At 40.7% G+C, this 20618-nt stretch overlaps 1 protein-coding gene across 3 annotated transcripts in view; it reads right to left on the bottom strand.

The window, feature by feature from the left end:
• Window positions 1-20618, bottom strand: part of ATP8B4 (ATPase phospholipid transporting 8B4 (putative)) — a 498700-nt gene that overhangs the window by 150874 nt on the left and 327208 nt on the right. For all 3 annotated transcript variants that reach the window (XM_063926015.1, XM_063926016.1, XM_063926013.1), the window contains 2 exons: window positions 19991-20073; window positions 1455-1613 (listed from right to left, as the gene is read on the bottom strand). In XM_063926015.1, coding sequence (XP_063782085.1) covers window positions 1455-1613; window positions 19991-20073 — 242 coding nt within the window. The remainder of the gene's footprint in view (window positions 1-1454; window positions 1614-19990; window positions 20074-20618) is intronic.

The following is a 20618-nucleotide window of genomic DNA, read 5'->3' as shown; positions in this document are numbered from 1 at the left end:
GGAAAGGTGACCCATGTGCAAACATGGGTCCCCTTTCAGTTCGTGGTCGGGACACCGTTTTGTTATTTTTTTCAAGTACGTGGATTACCCCTGGATTTCCCGAGGAGCCTGGACCCCTGGATCTCGTGAGTATAATTTCTTCAACAGGTACCCCTTGGATTCTACTGGAGAAGAGGACCGACCTGCGTGGGAACTTAAGGTAAGTATGTATGTATGTGTGTATGTATGTAATAAAATTATACTTTCACGGTGTGTGTGTCTTGTCTTTTTTTGGGTATTTTTTTAGTAGTAGTACTACAGGTACCAGCGGGCCAGTTTTTCCGCCGCATGCTGGTACTTGTGGTTCTCCAAGTACCAGCATGCGGGGGAGGCTTGCTGGGACTTGTAGTACTGCTACTAAAAACAATATCTTTTCTTTTACAACAAAGGCTATCAGCCCCCCCATCCGCAGCCCATTGGATGGGGGGGGGACAGCCTCGGGCTTCACCCCTGGCCCTTGGGTGGCTGGGGGGGGGGGGCCCTTGATTGAAGGGGTCCCCACTCCCCCAGGGTACCCCGGCCAGGGGTGACTAGTTGGATTTTTGATGCCACGGCCGCAGGGCACTATATAAAAGTGACCCCCGGCTGTGGCATTATCTGTCCAGCTAGTGGAGCCCGGTGCTGGTTTTAAAAATACGGGGGACCCCTACTCTTTTTGTCCCCCGTATTTTTGGGACCAGGACCAGGCGCAGAGCCCGATGCTGGTTGCTTAAATATGGGGGAACCCCTGTCATTTTCCCCCCCATATTTTTGCAACCAGGATCGGCTCAAAGAGCCCGAGGCTGGTTATGCTTAGGAGGGGGGACCCCACGCATTTTTTTTTATTATTTTACAGTGTTTAATTAAAAAAAAAAAAAAAATAAACCCCAGCACGGATCACACAGATCCGGCCGAGATTGATTGTAAAAAAAAGTCGGCAGTGTTTTGCTAATCACTGCCGTAAAAATAGAAAAAAAACCACGAATGACATCGACATCGGAACAAAAGAAAAACCCGAATACGACAGCTTAGTAAATTAGTCGTAATCAATTCCAAAAGTTGCAGTTTTACACTTTCGATGTCATTCGTGATTGAACTTTGACCTGAATCTGGAAAATACGAATCTTAGTAAATTTACCCCAGTGTGTATACATAAGAAAATCTGCAACGGTCGAGTTTCTATGTAAAAACTGCATTTAAATATTTAGCATTTTGTGGACACTCCCAGCACCAAGTTTTAGAATGATTCTTGTATTATTATTGTTTATGCAAGGATGGGTGAACCTCTGATCTTAGTGGACGGCAGGGGGCTTTTGGAAGTAATCTATCTTGTTTGTATTCACAAATCCAACACTGTCTGTCAGTCCTGATTATGCTTTGCTACCTAGTACAACACCGCCATGCATAGTGACTAATTACGTTAATGAGTAGGATACCTGCAAAGATCACCATTCCGAAGCACCATTCAGTGTTCCTCAGTACACATCCTCTCAAAAGCATCTTGCTATTATTCAGGGAATACTTGCTATCTTTCCAGATTAATGCTCCAATGAACTTGTCGAGTTTGTTGTTTGGGGGCTCACACAGGATTTCCCCTGTAAAAATAAAATCCACTTCTCAGAATTCAATTGTTTTTGTGAAGAATACAAAATGCACCAACATAGATATTTATTTAAAAGGAGAATTCCAGTCAGGGAAAATAAGCGAAATCTCTAATCCAGGCCTGGCCAACCTGTGGCTCTCCAGTTGTTGTGAAACTACACATCCCAGTGCTCTGCCACAGTTTTAGCATTCCCTAATAGCAATACTGTGGCAGGGCATGCTGGGACTTGTAGTTTTTCAACAGCTGGAGAGCCAAAGGTTGGCCAGGCCTCCTCTAACCCTTTACCTTGGTCCTTGCAAAAATACTTTTTCTTCATGGGGTCTGTATTTTTTTTCTTTTTACTCTAGAGACAGGGAGATGTGTACTATAAACTGCTTTCATCACTGGACTCTAAAGACTGCTGTCCCGCCAGTCTAGCTCCACAGGCCGTAGTTTTGCTGCTCTGCTAGGACTGCCTAATTCATATTTGTATGCAAACCCAATGGTTTACGTTCAAATACGATGTTTGGGGGGGTGCGCAGGCACAAGAGCCATTCTGTGCATGTACAGAACGGGTTTTACTATATCATTGGCAGCCCCGTCAGCCGCAGCATGACTTACATGTGATGGCAGCACCTGGCCCCTTGCAGTTGTGCAATTCCTTATAATCATGAATTAGGCCCTAAGTACATTGATAATTCACTACAGAAGAACATGGAAGTGTTCCTAAGACTGGTATTGTAGAGCAATGGATGGCCTATAATGTACTTGTAGTAACAACGGCAAAAAAGGTTGCTATTCTGGAAAGATGAGTAAGGGGTTTCAAGTCGAACGGAGTCCAGGCTTGGGATTTGGGTTTTTGAGTCCTGGCTCGAATCATCCCACCAAGTTCTGATCTTGGATCTAAAAACGAAATGTCATGTGTTTTGGATGGCATGCAAGTCCCTCCATCGTGATTTCAGATTACACAAGAAATGTTACTGATAATACAGGTTGAGTATCTCTTATCCAAAATGCTTGGGACCAAAAGTATTTTGGATATCGGATTTTTCCGTATTTTTGAATAATTGCATACCATAATGAGATATCATGGTGATAGGACCCAAGTCTAAGCTCAGATTGCATTTATGTTTCATATACACCTTATACACACAGGCTGAAGGTAATTTTAGCCAATATTTTTAATAACTTTTTGCATTAAACAAAGTTTGTGTACATACACACAATTCATTTATGTTTTATATATACCTTATACACACAGCCTGAAGGTCTTATAATACAATATTTTAAATAACTTTGTGTATTAAACAAAGTTTGTGTACATTGAGCCATCAGAAAACAAAGGTTTTACTATCTCACTCAAAAAATTCAGTTTTTTGGAATATTCTGTATTTCGGAATATTTGGATATGAGATACTCAACCTGTAATACCATAGGAACAAAAACAGGTCCAAATTATATGACTTTTGCTTTTTATCAATTTTAAATAATTCCAGATCCAAAGTTAAAACACTTTAGGATGGTTTTGATGAAACCAAAACACTATGATGATTTAGACCCAACATCAAAACGCGGGGGTCTGCGCATATGTCTACTATTTAGTTCTTTGTGACTTGGGTTTAGAAGGTATCCTCCGCAGAAGATGGCTGGGTTCCCTACCTTTTCCTATAGGGAGGGTGAACAGTTAAGAAAGCGTAAACTTTAAGAAGGGGCTGTTTACAAAAGGACAACCTCATCAAGTACTGTAGCCTGATGTTGCCTGAAGGAGGAATGATGCAACCAGGCAAAGGAAAAGAGTAAGGCAGAAACAGAAAGTGACATATTTGGCTAGGAATTTTTTTTATTTAGTTTACAGGGAGTTTTTCTTTAATTAACAATCATTTTTATCTATTTTCAACAAAGGATACCACAATACACATAAATATGAGCGTATGTGTATAAAAACTTCACATTTCACATAGCCTATAATTTCCATACCACTATTGATTCATTTTTACATTTACCTAATGCAAGTTCTCTCTAGACATAATTATTACTACCAAATTAATCAATTCACCAATTAATGCACTTATTACAATGAATTAATTTATTACATTAATTATATCCATGTGCAGTCATATTTTTATTTTATATATTAAGAAGCAGCCACTAAGTGAACCCAAACCGGCAGAACAGCTATAATAATATAGGAAAAAGCTGCAATTAGTAGCTGTGTTTACAAGTGTAAATTTTGGTAGCCCAAGAGCTTAGCACGTGTAGCAAAGTAGAGAATATATTAAATGCCACATACACTTTTCATAAATAATAATAATAATAATAATACAAAAATAAACTTTTCTGTATCAGAAATACAATTGTGTTGAAATTGGACAAGTTCAATTATAAAATGTTCATGCAGCAGTGTAACAATTTTATTTTATGATTAGTTCGTATCAATAAAGGCAAAAACACATACACAAACAGAAACCCTTTTTAGGAAGCTGTAAATGTAATGCCTGAAAAGAAAGATTTTTTTTTTAATCCTGTTTTTGCATATTTCTTTTGACCTTTATTTTATTTACTTTATTTAAGCTTTGGACTGAATATTTTCCAAGCTTACACGAGAAATGATGATGCATTTGAAATGGTGCAGGAATGTGACAAGCTCCCAAATATTACAGTGCCTGGACTCTCAGAAAAATTGGCATGCTTGCAATTCATTTATTTTCTTAAACATATATATGTCAAGTGCTGTTCCTGCCAGGTTTAGGATTATTCTATGCAAGATTTAAATAGTGATTGAATTAAATTATAAAAAAAACACACACACATGCAAACTGGATTATTGCAATTCATAGATGTAACCATCTACGTAGTTCTATGCTTAAATACAGAGATCAACATGAGTGCTTAATTAAAATTCCAACACTGTAGTATACGAGGGGTAATTGATAAGTACCAGTGTCAGGCAAGAAAAAAAGTTTTATTGGGAAAATTTGTATTTGTTTTTCAACAGTCCCATTTTAGCTCGATACACTTGGCCAACAATATTCCAACTTTTTCAAGCTCTCCAAAGAACTTGACGAACTCTGCAAAATAGGCCTCCTTGTTCAATGCAAATCTCTTTCCACCGATCCATTTTTTCATGTTTGGAAACAGGAAAAAGTCACAGGGGGCCAAATCTGGAGAATACGGCGGATGCGTTAGCAATTTCGTAGACCAATTCCACCAATTTCGCTGTAGCGACGTGGGACGAGTGTGCCAGCGCATTGTCGTGGTGGAACAGCACATTTTTCTTCGCCACATAGGGCCGTTTTCTCTTCAATGCATTGTCGAATCTGCCCAATAATTGAGCATAATACTGCCCTGTGATCATTCTTCCCTTTTCCAAATAATCAATGAAGATTATGCCTTTCGAATCCCAGAAAACGGTGGCCATGACCTTTGCGGCAGTAGCAACCGTCTTCGCCTTCTTTGGTGCACGTTCGCCGGGTGAAGTCCACTGTTTTGACTGTTCCTTCATTCCTGGCGTGTAGTGATGGATACATGTTTCATCACGAAATGGCGCAGAAACTCCTTCAGATTGCGCTTAAACAGGTCCAAACACTGCTTCAAAGTGGCCATTCAATTCCGCTTGCAAACGCGGCACCATCCAAAGTGAGAGGGGGCAATAGATCCTTACAACTTTTGCAAAAGGAGTCAAAATGGATCCATGAGTTACAAACATTGGCTCCAAGGGGTCTCAACGAGACATTGGGGCTGCATTGCTTTCTTTAGCATAATTAGAGTACATTCTCTGTGTGTGTTTGCTGGATGGTGGATTTTAGATCCGTGATACATATCTTATGCGGATATTGCAAGGTGTTTATTTTTGTTAATACTTGCACTGACTGTATCTGTGCCTGATCTACATTTGTTTTTAATCTGCATGCTTTAGGTGTATCTTTTATTGGCATTCTTATTGTGGTTGTATATGTTACACTGATTACAGGGTGATGCTTTTGGTTGGAGGGACGGCAGGATGACGTCATCTGTGGGCGTCTGAACGCCGGGTCCACGCCGGAGCTCACCGCACATGGGAAGGGGATATAAGGTATGTGCTTATTGTCTTTGTTATAACCTGAGGACGAAGTAATTAAAGCTTCGAAACGTTGTTTCCATACAACCTGCCTATGTGCTTCTGTATTATCGGAGTGCCGCCGACTGCATGCTATATATATATATATATCCAACTAGCTGGAGTACCCAGCGTTGCCCGGGATTTTAAGAATGTCTGTTTACAAAAATAAACTTAAATATTAAACACACAGTATAAATAACATTGTAGATAGCTGAATACCCGTGCTTTGCTACAGGATTAGGATGGTAAATTAGAATGATAGTTGTTCGTTAATTTACGTTGGTTGGAGATCTAGTATATAGGCATATCTTGCTTCCCTGACACACTTTGTGTAGTGGCCGGACCCCTTTTTGGTCCCCCAAGGGACCTTGCTCTTCCCCTCATACAACTATCAGTATGTGGCTTCCTGCTGCCTCCATTCCGCTACTCACATCATGTCAGTGCCCCTGTGAAAATATATATTTTTTTTTTTACAGTTTCTTATATAACGCAGGACATTATGTATCTCCTGATATACTCTGTGCTGCTGGGGGGCCATGCTACTTCCACTATATAACTCTCACTGTGTGGGTTTGTGCTACCTGCATTCCCCTCCTCACACCATGTCACTGGCCCTGTCACATGCAGCCCTGTCATCACTGACATATCATGCATGTCCTGATATAGTCTGTGCTGCTGGCCCACCCCTAGGGGTGCTAGTGGTGTGTTACCCCCACAGTGTTTGTTCCCAGAGTGTAAGTCATATGTGTAGCAAGTTTGGTGTAAATTGCTCCAAGCATTCCAGAGTTATGCTGTCTGCTGAAAAACTTTGTGCTGCTGCCTCACCCCTAGGGGCGCTAGGGGTGTCTTAGCAACAAAGTGTTTGTTCCCAGCTTGTACTGTAAGTCATATGTGCACCAAGTTTGTTGTAAATAGATCCAGACATTCAGGAGTTATGCTGTCTCCTCAAATACTCTGTGCTGCTGTCCCACCGCTAGGGGTGTCTAACCCCCACAGAGTTTGTTCCCAGAGTGTAAGTCAGATGTGTACCAAGTTTGGTGTAAATTTCAGGCCTTCCACAGTTATGCTGTCTGCTGTAATACTGAGTGCTGATGTCTCACCCCTAGGGTTGCTAGGGGTGTCTTCCCCCCACAGTGTTTGTTCCCAGATTGTAAGGCATATGTGTACCAATTTTTTGAGTACACTGCTCCAGCAATTCCGGAGTTATGCTATCTCCTGATATATTCTGTGCTGATGTCTCCCCCCGTAGGGGTGCTAGGGATTCCTAATTGTTTTAGTTGCCTCCTTCATGTTCTAATACACTTGTATGTAAAATTTCACGATTTTCACTTGTAAACGGTGGATTTGTATAGAAAGACAAAAGGACAAATTTTCGCTTTTATATAGTAGATAGGTTCATCCGGCACTCAGATTCAAACTTGCTGTAGGTGCCCTCTTAAAGGGGATTGCCCCCTTAAATGCAATATCAGAGGAAGAAAGCGGCACTCGGGAGTCTCCAAATAAGGTGTATAAAATAGCAAAAAATACTCTTTATTTCAACGTTTCAGGGTTTCTCCGAAACGTTGAAATAAAAAGCATTTTTTGCTATTCTATGCACCTTATTTGGAGACTCCGAGTGCCGCTATCTTCCTCTGAAATACTGTATATATATATATATATATATATATACACATAGAAAATGACAGCGCTCAGTCCCAAAAAAAGTTTAAGCATTACTGTGGTGCCAGGTCAAAAAGTATTATAATATCACTCACTTTCCCATAGAGAAAAAATGCAAAAACCAGCACTCACGATTCAGTTGAAAGCAGGAGAGGATTTATTCTTCAATACAAATCCATTAGTGATACATCCAACAATTCACATTCACAAGCACATTCGGGTGCACGTTCATATCTACTGTGGTTCGTTTGTGAAGCAATGACTATTGTGCAGCATCATGCGTTATCTGCATTTTAGCTTATTGGATATTTAACCCCACGAGAGCGGCCGCCCTAGGGGGTGTTTTGACTAGGCACCTGCATGTGAGGAAGTATTGTTTATTTACGCTTTGATCGGTGCCTTCACTAATTCTGACACGATCTGACAGCACCTGGGACACATGCAGCCTCAGCCGTAACCGGGCGGTGAGCAAGGTCTGTTTACCTTAGTTACACAGCTGACACTCCCCATCCCACGGGGGCATCCAATGAGCACACTACTCATGTGGAGAGACCTCCCACAGCATTGGTTTGGTTTGTTAAGTGTTGGCTCCACTTTCTGCTATATATGCAAGTTCTGGGCTCTGTGTCATTAGCCCCTGAAGAAAACCTGTATGCGTTGAAACAGCTGTCGGGCCACAGTTGTTGGATGTATCACTAATGGATTTGTATTGAAGAATAAATCCTCTTCTGCTTTCAACTGAATCGTGAGTGCTGGTTTTTGCATTTTTTCTCTATGGGAAAGTGAGCGATAGAAACAAACCACTAAAAGTACATGTTTTATGCATAACTTCTACATTTCAGTTTTATGTAAAAAAAAAAAAAAAAATATATCATTCCTGATAACTGTTTTTAAAAAAAAAATCAAACTGAAACGTAGAAGTTATGCATATGTACTTCTAGTGGTTTGTACCTGTGTGTGCCGCCGTACCGTATTGCTTTTCGGGAAGTCATGTATTTGCAGGATAGAAAATGTATGTATTAACTGCAGTGCATTTCTCCCCTGCAGCCTGCTGCAGATGAAAGCATGTATCGGATCAACTAGAGCACATGTGAGGAACTCCCTTAAGAGGGCAGAGTGGGTGTGCTGTTTGCCTGTCAGTCTGGGAGGGAGAGGAGGCGTCTAAGGTATAAAAAGACTGTCTGGGCCAATTATCTGTATGACCGATGCCAGGTACTAGGGAGTTACTTGCGTATGGGTGTAGTGTGTGTAGAGTCCACTGTGGCAGCCCTGTAAAAGCACCGTGAAAATGGAACGGTGGCCATTTCTCCGATATTTTGCACATGTGCAGTAGGGAGAATCGACAGGGAAATTGTCACTGCAACATTTTCTTGCAGCCCTGCGCATGAATAGTACACTCTAGCACAGCGCTAGAATTTATTAGCAGCTGCCGGCAAGAGAGAGAGGAGGGGGCCTGGACTGAGTCTGCAGACGACCCCCTCCTCACTTACAACGTCCCTTTAGGTTTCCCAGTAGATTTCTCAGTGATAGGGCCATGAACATTTACTGTATGATAGCTACTGGTCTGCGGTCATCCTGGCAAAATAAATTATATTGGACAAGTTCTGAGTCAGTGTGTTCTTCTACTATACCACTGTTTTTTTCCATATATATATTTATAAGTATATTGGTCACGTCAGTAACCGCCCTCCACCCTTCCCTGTCCTCCACTCTGTCAGGCCCCGTCTCCCTCTGTGCTGTTTTGAAACCTCCCCCCTCCCAAACTTACCTTGTGTCCCGCAGGGGATGCATTTGGTATCCCGGTGGTCGGGATGCCGGTGGTCATGTGTCCAACACCAGAATCCAACAGCCGACACCCTCTGAAGGATAGCCATAACCCCAACCCCCCTAAGGGTTAGGGTGTAAAACTACTTACCCCAACCGAGCCGGTGTTGGGATCTCGCTGACAGTTATGTGACTGCCAGCATCCCAACCCCAGGTATTACATAACGCACCACCCCCAACCAGCCAGTCTTCCTCATTCATGTCTGTCCTATCTCTCTCGCAGTGGAAGCAGTGTGTGTGTGTGTGTGTGTGTGTGTGTGTGTGTGTGTGTGTGGGTGTGTGTGTGTGTGTGTGTATATATATATATATATATCTGTCTATCTATATATATATGTACATACACACACACACACACACACACACACTATATGTTCTCCAAATAAAACAAAACCTTAATGATATTAAATATTATGAAATGAATAGTGTAAAAGTTCAAGCTCATACATGACACTGGTTACAACCTGTAAAATGATTTGTGGTTCTCTGCATATTTCTATAACACATCAGAAAACTTCTGCAAAGGCACACTACAGCAGATTAAAGGGTAATCATTCTAAATGTCATGGTTAAAATCCAAAAACAATAAACTCTACCCTCATTACAAACCATTCCACAACTTTATCGCTCCTGTTCATCTGAAGTTGCTACAATTTGGCTCATGACTACATAAAACTCCAAGCTAATCAAACTCAAATTAGCAAAACATTAAGTTTTGAATCCATGCCCATCAAAATGAACAATTCCCTTCCTGATGAAAGAGGTAGGAGACATTTGTGGAATTCCATAGTATTCGTTTTGAACCTGATAAATATTACTCTGTAACCAGCTTGACCAATGCTAATTTACCAGTGATTTTTCTACTCCAAGATTAATTCCATATTTTCTAGATTTGTTAGATTTGTTTTATGTAGAAGTAATATATCCTAATCATTATAAAATATACACATACAGAATAAATGCAATATTAATAATATTAAAAGGCATACAAGCAAGACGACAGAACAGAAACTTAAAAAAAATATGTAAAAATCCAATATAAAGCACTGTTATTACTCAGCCTTTTGCATCACGTCTGTTAATATTTAGTTATATAATCTGCTTTCCCTCAATCTCTACTGGGATCTTTCTCGGATTTAATCTTTGTGTTTCGCATTAGACCAGTAATTATGGAAGATTAATACTAAATCCAGCAACTACCTAATCACAATCAGCTAAACCTAATTAAACAACCCCAAAGTACTTTCATATTCTCATAATTAAAAACATACATATTTGATTCTTTGGGCTAAACCTCCTAAAGGGCAAGGAGAATGTGAGTTGGCTGGGTAGTATCTGCTTAAACTGGGCTGAAAAAAATAAATATATTTTTAAAAATAATAAGAATACAAATATATATATATATATATATATATATATATATATTTATTTATTTGAGATACACTTTATGTAGGAAGAAGAGTATAGCAACCTGCATTTCTTTCAATTATACAGGAAAACCAATAAATATATATACACGGCACACCCAAACAGTGCTTTTCTATGTAGTAAGTATTAGCCAAAAGCAGAAGAGTATGTGGACAGCCAAAATACTTGGAGGAATAGACTGACATTTTTGAGGACATGGCTAAATCCTCTATTACGGAAAATGCGTACAAATTACTGTACCATGGTACCATGTACCCACCAGGCTCCATGACATTTATCCAGATGCTTTGGACACTTGTTGGAGGAATTGCGTGCAGATCAGGCCTTTTCTGCCTATTTAATGTAACTGTACTAAACTTCAACCATTCTGTGGGAAAAGGACATATCCATGGCCTCTCAACTTGCACATTCCACTTGATCAGAAATACATCCTGATTCCTGTATCTATCCCGGAATTCCCCAAGCATGTCTTCAAACGATATCCACAACCTCTGTATGCTGCTTTCTTGTCTACTTGCAGCTTCTTAGAAACCTACCACCAGTGCTAAAAGTGGTCCTAGAGAGTTGGTAGAATTCACCCCCCACCTTACCCCCGTCGCCTATGTAAAAAAGGAACTGCGCACAGTAAAGGGGCGTGGCCTCAAAAAGAAAGGGACGTGGTCATGCAATAGTATCCCCAATTCAAATGATGCCGCACAGTAGTACAATCTTATTCTCAATGCCCCTTATACACAAAGCCCTCAGTAGTAGCACCCCTAATATACATAATGCCCACAGCAATAGTGCCACTTATACAATGCCCACAATAGTAGTATGCCCACTGTAGTGAGAGTGCCTCATATGTAGAGCCCATAGTAGTGCTGACCCTTATGCAGAGCCCCCAGTAGTAGTGCCCCTTATGTCCCCAGGAGTGATGCCCCCTGTGAAGTGCCCCTTTTGCAATATCCTCATTAGTAGTGCCCCCAGTACTAATGCCCCCATGTAGTACTGCCCTCAGTACGTTTGCCCCAATGTAGTAATGCCCCCAGTAGTTACACAAAAAAAAGCAGTACTTACCTTAAGCCCTTCTCCTGTGTCCGACCGCTGCCGTCCATCTGGCACCCGCTATTTGTCACTATGGGAGAGACGTCATGACTCTCTCCCATAGAGCACACTACCAGAGCCGGAGTTCAGGAGTGAGCTCCTGCCACTAGCTGCCGCTGTCGGGAAAGAGCCAGGCGCCCCTGGTAACAAAATCTCAGTGAGAGCCCGGCATTTCCCTGCGGCTCCGGCCTCACTTCTTGGGTTAGGTGGGCCGGAGAATGCGGAACTGGTTCTGTCTCCAAATGAAATTACCCCGTTCCGGCTCACTTTAACCCCTCCCTACCACCCTATTTTCTCAGTTTGGAATCATATTTGGTATATTAAAAAAATGGATTATATTACAAGCATTCTGCAGAACTCCACATAAATTTACAAGGTGTGGGCCCCTTGGACCTGGTTTAACCAACCTCTCCTCAATCTATGGTGTAGATCATACATTATGATACTTACCATTGTGATCATCCTGGTAACTCTTGTTCAGTTCTCATCTGCGTGGACCACTCCTCCCCATCTCTACTCCCCATATAACGATTCTTCTCCTTCTACTCCTATCTTGCCTTATAATGTATATTGATAATACAGGTTGATTATCCCATATCCAAATATTCCGAAATACGGAATATTCCGAAATACGGACTTTTTTGAGTGAGAGTGAGATAGCGAAACCTCTGTTTTTTGATGGCTCAATGTACACAAACTTTGCTTAATACACAAAGTTATTAATAATATTGTATTAAATGACCTTCAGGCTGTGTATATAAGGTGTATATGAAACATAAATATATTCTGTGCTTAGATTTAGTCCCATCACCATGATATCTCATTATGGTATCTAATTATTCCAAAATACGGAAAAATCCGATATCCAAAATACCTCTGGTCCCAAGCATTTTGGATAAGGGATACTCAACCTGTATCTCCACTGCTAGATTTACCCCATGTATACAGCGTCTATTCTCGGGAGACAGAGGAAGAAGTCGTAGGGGAGGCAGCTCTGAGAGCGCAGGCCATGTATCCCAATGGTGAAAACCAGATGTCACAGCATTCCCACAAAGCCAAGCCCCCTTTTGTCAAACCACACCCCTTTTTGGAGGCGTGCAGTGAATTTAGATTTTATGATGTTTGAGGTTTGTAAACTATGAGCTAGTAAACTGTGCTTATTACAGATTCTAACAGTGTGTGTTTATACTGTGTGCTAGGGAATTTAGGCTGTAAGCTACAATGGGACAGGGACTGATGTGAAATCCAATTTGCTAAACAATTTAACCATTCTCTCATCATATACCACCTTGACTAATGCAACCTCCTGCTATCTGCAATTCCCATTACCCATCTATCCCCACTTCAGTCCATTTTATATACCACTAGTATTCCTTTCTCACCACTCCACATCTGCTGCACTACTATGCAAATCTCTATACTGTCTCCCTATGTCCTTCAGAAAAGGATTCAAACCTGAACCTTAAGAATATCATCCCAACCCCTTTATACATTTCAAATATCATTTAAAAAAGCTATTGGCCTTTAGATTTAACTCTGGCCTGTGCCTTATCCTGCTTCTACTTCTCACACTAATACATAATGCCAACTATCAGAATCTCCACTCTGAACGTCACTCTTTTTTTTCTCAGCCATGTACCATTCCAATTGGAATGTAAGCTCTTTATGGCACTGCAGAGCACTGTGCCAAATCTTACAAATCTACGATAAAAATAATCACAATAATATTAGATGTACCATAGACCAGCTGTGTTCCACCACTGCTCTTATCAAGGTAGCCAAAAACTTTAACCTTCTGTTTATTACATATTGAAATACACTTAGTAGTACATAAACCATATAAAGTATATAAACCATTTATAAAATTCTCAATATTTTTTTTTTTTTGGGGGGGGGGGGGGGGGGGGGCGCTATTACTGAGCCCATCACTAGTCTTTCTTGTAATAATAACAGTGGTAATGGTTCAGAAATAATTTTCATAAAACCTAAAATATAACACTTGGTTGGAATGTAAAGACCTTATGTCCAAGTTGCAAGCCAATTTAACTTGTAAACAAAGACATAAAAATGTCTGATAAACTTGCAAAGAATCACTTGAAACTCCTGCCAAAATTAATTAATGGAGATCAGGTGGGCTTTGTCCTGGGCCATGAGACTAGAGACAACACCACAAAAGTTATTTGCCCAATCCACTTTGCCTCTAGGTCGTCTTCTCACTCAATTCTCTTATCTACTGTTGCAGAGAAGGCATTCGACCCGGGATGATTGGGTGTTCATGCAGGATCTCTTGCATCACCTAGGTCTGAGGTCTGACTGTCTCGATAGAGTCCTGGCCTTTTATGATTCCCACTCTGCAAGAATACGGGTCAACGGCTCCCTTTCAGAGCCTTTTGTCATTACAAATGGAAAAATGAAGGGATGTCTACTATAACCTCTTTTTTTGTGCGATGTATGGAAGTTTTGGCGAGAGCCATCTGACTCAACCCAAACATTTTGGGTATACGCTTGGGAGGGTAGAAGCATAAAATGGCCTTGTCTGTGGATGACCTGTTGGTTTGCTTCCATTACCAACCCAGATGTTTCAGTTCCCAATCTGGTATCACAGTTCCTCCTGTTTGGGGACTTGTCAAATTTTAAAATATATTATACCAAGTCTATAGCTTTAAACTTGACTGCCTCTGCTTCCATAGTTGATGGCCTGAAACAGGCTTTTCCTTTCACCTGGAACATTATCAAGCTTAAGTATCTAGGAGTTCACATTACTAAAAACCTTTCTCAACTGTTTCCCTCAAATCTTACTCCTCTTTTGCAGGCTATTCGGTCTGACTATCATAAGTGGCACTACAAGCATCTTTCCTGGATCAGTAGAATGAACGTAGTGAAAATGATCTCTCTACCCAAATTTTGTACCTATTGCAGGCTCTCCCAATTCATATTCCCTCAGCATGGTTTCAGGCAATTATCTTATATGTCAATTTGTCTGGGACCACTCACCACTTCACTTTACTGATACTCTGCATCATCGTAAACACATGGATGGATCACAACTTCCCCATATTACTCAGCTATTACCATGCCATATTACTGAATCGAGTCTTGGAGTGGATCCAAGCTAAGGATAAAAACCAAGGATCATGCTGGAGGAATGTTGCTTTGCCATTACACTAAGATAGCTCCGTGGCTTCCGGCTCTTCGTACTGTCGTCCATCTTACAGTTACTCCCACCGTGCATTGATGGAGGAAGCTAAGGACACTTTCACACATTTCATCTCCCACCTCCCCCCATACCTCCTTTTTATATAATTCCGATTTTATCACAGGCCTTCATGGTACCGCTTTAAAACTTTGGGCACAGGTGGGGGGTTTCCGGGTGGGCCAGCTGGTGAGCTCATCTAGGGTTCGTTTTTTTGTAGATATACAGTCATCGTAGGAGTTACTGCATTCTGAGTTTTGGAAATACCTACAACATCGACAATTTGTCACCCACATACCCACATTATTTCTCATTGGAACAGATGCCATACCCTTTAACATTTGATGTATCCAGGAGTCTTGAGTGAATGCTGGAGGTGCAAAATGGCCTTGTGGAGTTTTCTACATATTTGGCGGGACAGCCCATCCCTTTCCCCCTTCTGGTCGTCAATTTTTTAATGTTCTGAGGCAATTCTATGGGATGATGTTCCTAGGGATCTGAGCTTTTGGCTGCTAAACACCTCCTCTGCTGCTGCTGGCACTTACAAGAAATCCCTCCTTAGACATCGCAATAATGCAGCAAAAGCTGTGATCCCGGTCCTGTGGAAGTCGCCCATTGCCCCCACCAATAAGGACTGGTTTAAGCTGACTGACCATTACATGGACATGGAGGATATTTTTTCCTCCTTCTCAGGTCAGCTTACAGACCTCTGAACCACTTGGCTGCCATGGTTGGAATTTAAGGAGTCCTCTCTTTATTCTTCACTTTCGGATACTGTTCCTCCTCTCTCTGTCTGCCTTAATAGTCAAATCTGCTACCCGATTGATGGTTCAGCATAGGGCCACTCCACCAGTCCCCCTCCATATGCTATGGATTGGATCCAGAATTTAGTGATTTAATTTCCCCTACCTTCCCTCCCTTTGTTTTACCCTTCCCCTCTCCCTATTTTAATCTGCTTTTCTTCCCTTCCCTTTTTTCAGTTGTATGACCTGTAATATCTGCTTTAGCAGGATATAGTATATATATATATGCTATGCATTACGATTCATTTTTCTTATAGTTTTATAATTTTTGTATGTGTATTACGGGGTTCCTTGTCTAGTACCTCTTATTTCATCTTATGTTTAGGTTTCCAAGATTTTATGACTTTTTATTCAATAAAAACAGTTTGGCAAAAAAAAAAAAAGAAAAGTAATACAAAGAAAATTATTTCCTTTCTAAAAACTATCCACATTTGGAAAATTCTCTTTTCAAGATGACATAAAAGGAAAATAAAATAGCCAATGGTTTGGTGTAAACATTATACAACGAATTAGCAGAATTTATTTTAGTGTCTAAATTATTTACTTGAAATCATCCCTATTTCTTTTATTAGTCCAATGGCATTTTTAAAAAGCTTAGTTCTTTTACTGAGAATATGTGATTATTAATTGATGCGTTGATTTTGGAAAGCATTATATCAACATGACAGCTCTTTAAAATTTTAGTCTTGCTACAGCTAAAAAAAACACCAAAAAAACTAAAGTAAAAACATTTTCCTCATCTTTTCTGTTCATTTGAAAATGCACCGACTGCAACAGATTCCAGCTCATGTGTAAACAGTATCTCAAGAAATCCCTCTTCAAACGTGAAGGCGAAAAACATCACATTTTCCTGAGTTTGATCCAGACTGTGTTAGACAATTCTGATTTAAAAATAAATAGAGATAATCTGTGACTGTTTCAATGTAATGAGCTTTCAGTTCACTGAGGGTAATCATAATGATGTTTACATTGTCATCTTTATAGGAAAAATGCAGTATTTTAAATATGAACCTACATTCACTACTCGATAGACTCATCATTTTTTTAATGATTATTAAAATGTTAAGTAACTTTAAAGTCTACCTGTCATATAAACACAGTGGAGGTACCTATTTTTTTTTTGGAGTGAAGCAGCTGTCATTAGAATATAACCCACCAATTAAATCATCAATGACCAAGGAGGTGATACAAAATTACTGTACCTCATATGCTGCAAGTAGTGCAAATAATGGCATTAACAATACACAGAGTTTAACCACGCTTTGCATTTTTGAGCATGTTTATATTTGCAGATCATTTACATGCATGCATAATCCATTGTTTTTCACTGCTGGATCGGGACAAACGGGTTGATGAATGTTCTAAAATGTAATGTTGCGTCATTAAATTTACTGTTCCTGGAATAGTAATCTGATGACCTTCTGAGATCTGGATATTAAAGATTTGTGAAAGTTTGAAATATGATTAAATCTGAAGATAAATGAGTGCATCTTTTACGCAGACAGCACAGAATGATGTTCCAGAGTGAAGACTTGTGGTGAAAGGGGAAGTCATAATGTGGGAGTAAATGCTTTGGCTTTAAATGTGGTTATTGGCATAAGCGGAAATGAGTTACCAAGAAACATATGCAAAAATCACAGGTGATTAAAAAAAAGAAAAGAAGCTGATGATTAACAACATTTTCAGTACTCATAGGGGGAGATTCAAATGTTTGAAAAGTCAGTTGGGAGTCTGGTTTTTCCTATCTAATAGACAGGAAAAACAGACACCCAACCGACTTTTCAAACAATTGGATCTCCCCCATAATGTACTGTAGCTTAGTAAAAAATCAAGAAACATTTTAATTATACTAGGTGTCTGCAGTGTCGGACTGTGACATGAAAAGAACACCGGGGTATGCAGAGGTAAGGACCTATGTTTAAGGGGTGTGGCCAACCAACAGTCCATGGTCCTGCTCCACAAAGTAACTGACCCTCTAATAGAGTAACAAGGTATTTATAGAGTGCACGATCTAGGACCTGACCCATAAGTTGGAGGAGGGGCCATTAAGCTACGGGGCCCACTGGGGATTTCCCTGCCTCCCTGTGGACCAGTACGACCCTGGGTATCTGGAGTTCTACCCTCTCTGGTAGGTCACCTGATATCCACTAATGCTCTCATCACTGCAGCCAAGATGTGTTTTCTTCATACAGGCAGCACAATGCTAATCATCACTTACTGCCTCCTGAAGTGACTGCAGCATCTGAGGATCATGGCGTTCAGCATAGGACTTGCCAGTTAGGGAGGAATGTCACACTGCAGTTCATATTGTAACGTAAGTAACCTATTTTAATCATGCATAACTTGTGGAACACAAACCAAAACTGGTGGAGATGTCCCTGAAAGCTTTGTAGAGAAGAAGTTGTGCAGTTTGGACAATACATGTATAGTGCAATATGGTGATTGTTATAGTTGCTGAAGAGATAAATATTTGGGCTATATCACACAGAGGCTCAGTTCACCCATGACAAAAACTACACACCTTTATAGGTATATGCACGTTTTTGGATTCGACACAATTTGACAGGCGAATCCCGACCGCCGGGACCCGAATTCGACATATTCAATAAAAAACGGATTTGACAGTCCCGCTGTCGAAAAACGGACCAACTGACGAACAGTGTGCGTCCTGGATTCGACTTCATGGGAACTTTGCGGTCAGTGGTTGGCCGCGAGGTTATGTGGGGTCACCCTCACGGTCAACCGCTGACCGAAAAGTTCCAACCATTGGATATAATGGAGCGCCTATGCGCTACATTGTATCTCGAGTGCGCCGCCTGACAGCTCAGACGCGCACAGCCAATAAGGAGAGTGCCACGACGTGGCGCTCCCTGATTGGCTGAAGGGACCCTCTTTGACAGCAGTCACGGGGGGTCCCGGCAGTCGGGGAAAGGGCTCCCATGTGTAAACATGAGACCCCTTTCAGTGCGTGGATCGTGTTTGTCGTTTTTTTATTTTGCCAAGTACGTGGATTACAAACAAAGAAGAGGACCGATCTACACTGGATTGTTGTGAGTATAATTTTATTTACAAGTACCCCATGGATTCTACGTGGAGAAGGGGACCGACACTTCGTGTCAACATAGGTAAGTATGTGTGTATGTTGGTGTGCATGTATGTAATAAAGTTATACTGTCACGGTGTGTGTGTACTGTTTTTATTTGGGTATTTTTTTGTAGTAGAACTACAGGTACCAGCGGGCCCATTTCCCTCCCGCATGCTGGTCCTTGTGGTTCTCCAAGTACCAGCTTGCGGGGGAGGCTTGCTGGGACTTGTAGTTCTGCTAAAAAAAACAATATTTTTTTTTACACAAGGCTATCAGCCTCCCATCCGCCGCCTATGGATGGGGGGGACAGCCTCGGGCTTCACCCCTGGCCCTTGGGTGGCAGGAGGGGGGGACCCCTTGATTTAAGGGCTCCCCACTCCTCCAGGGTACCCCGGCCAGGGGTGACTAGTTAGTAATTTAATTCCAGGGCCGTAGGGACCTATATAAAAGTGTCCCCCGGCTGTGACATTCTCTCTCTGACTAGCTGGTGTGAAAAACACGGGGGACCCTTACGTGTTTTGTCCCCCGTATTTTTGGCACCAAGACCAGGCGAAGAGCCCGTATTTTTACAACCAGGACCGGCTCAAAGAGCCCGAGGCTGGTTATGCTTGGGAGGGGGGACCCCACGCATTTTTTTTTCTGAAAATTTAACCCATTCCCACCCCTTCCCACTGAGAAACATGCACTGATCTCTCCATATTATTTTAGTCAGTAAAAAAATAATAATATTCTTTTAAAAAAATCTATTAAATAATACTTGTGGCTCATAAATAGACAAACCAAGTAGATAATCCCTTCTAATATAAATAGATATACTATTCGCAATCAAAAAAAAAACACAAAAAAAACATGTTTTTAAAAAATGTTATTAGATCACGACAGCAAAATGAGGCGGAATGAAATTGACGAAATGACTGTCAAAAAGCACTGTTGTCGAATCGACATTCTTCAATTGAATATACTTTTGTCGAAAAGCCGCATTTTTACCATTGCAGACATGTCGAATTTGACAAATGTCGAATTGCAAAAAGTCGAATCTGAAACGGCAGGTTTTTTGTCGAAAAGTACTGTATTGCATTGTCGAATCCAATTCGACAGATTTTTTTTGTCGAAAATGCCCCGTTTTTCGACATTTGCGGCAATTCGACCGCAATTGCATATACCCCTTAATATTCAACCCCATACATATCCAACCAGAGACTATAAATAAGATACTTACCATCAAATTCTGCAAGGCTGGAAATATTTTCTCCAAGATCTGCAGTTACTGGCAGCGCTTGCCGGACTTTTAAATTAGTCTCCCTGCAAAATATACAATGATATACAGCCTGTCAAATTAACAGAAGTAACATCCACCTGTACAGCATAACATTTTAATAACACCACAATTCTGGATCACAGCCATGAGAAGTGACAATGATTACCAGCAGTTACACACCAGCATTAACATTAACGCTGTACAATGCTAGAGTGAAAATATTTTGCTATAAACATTGCCATTAGAGGTACCCTGCTTTAATTTATGTCCTGGAGCTGTCACTTCACACATATACAAATGCTGCTATGTTAGTGTTCTGTGTGCACACTTTTACAATGAGTCCAGCCTAAATTTATTACAGTAAGTTTATTGTAGAATACATTAACTCAATTTACCCCAAGTAAAAGGGACCACTCAAAATTAATTCAGTTTTAATAAAAAATAAAGTGGTGTATCTCGTGTTTTTTTGGTGTGTAGTGTTTCTTAATTGTCTTCCAAAAGTTTGCAACCCTTAAAAAGAAGTGTTATGGTAGTCGTACCATTGTTAACACTTTTTCTGTGAAGTACACAGGGTTCCACTTGGAAACAT

Source organism: Pseudophryne corroboree, chromosome 6 (assembly GCF_028390025.1).
Source record: "Pseudophryne corroboree isolate aPseCor3 chromosome 6, aPseCor3.hap2, whole genome shotgun sequence".
NCBI lineage: Eukaryota > Metazoa > Chordata > Amphibia > Anura > Myobatrachidae > Pseudophryne > Pseudophryne corroboree.
This window is presented reverse-complemented; position numbering and strand designations above follow the sequence as displayed.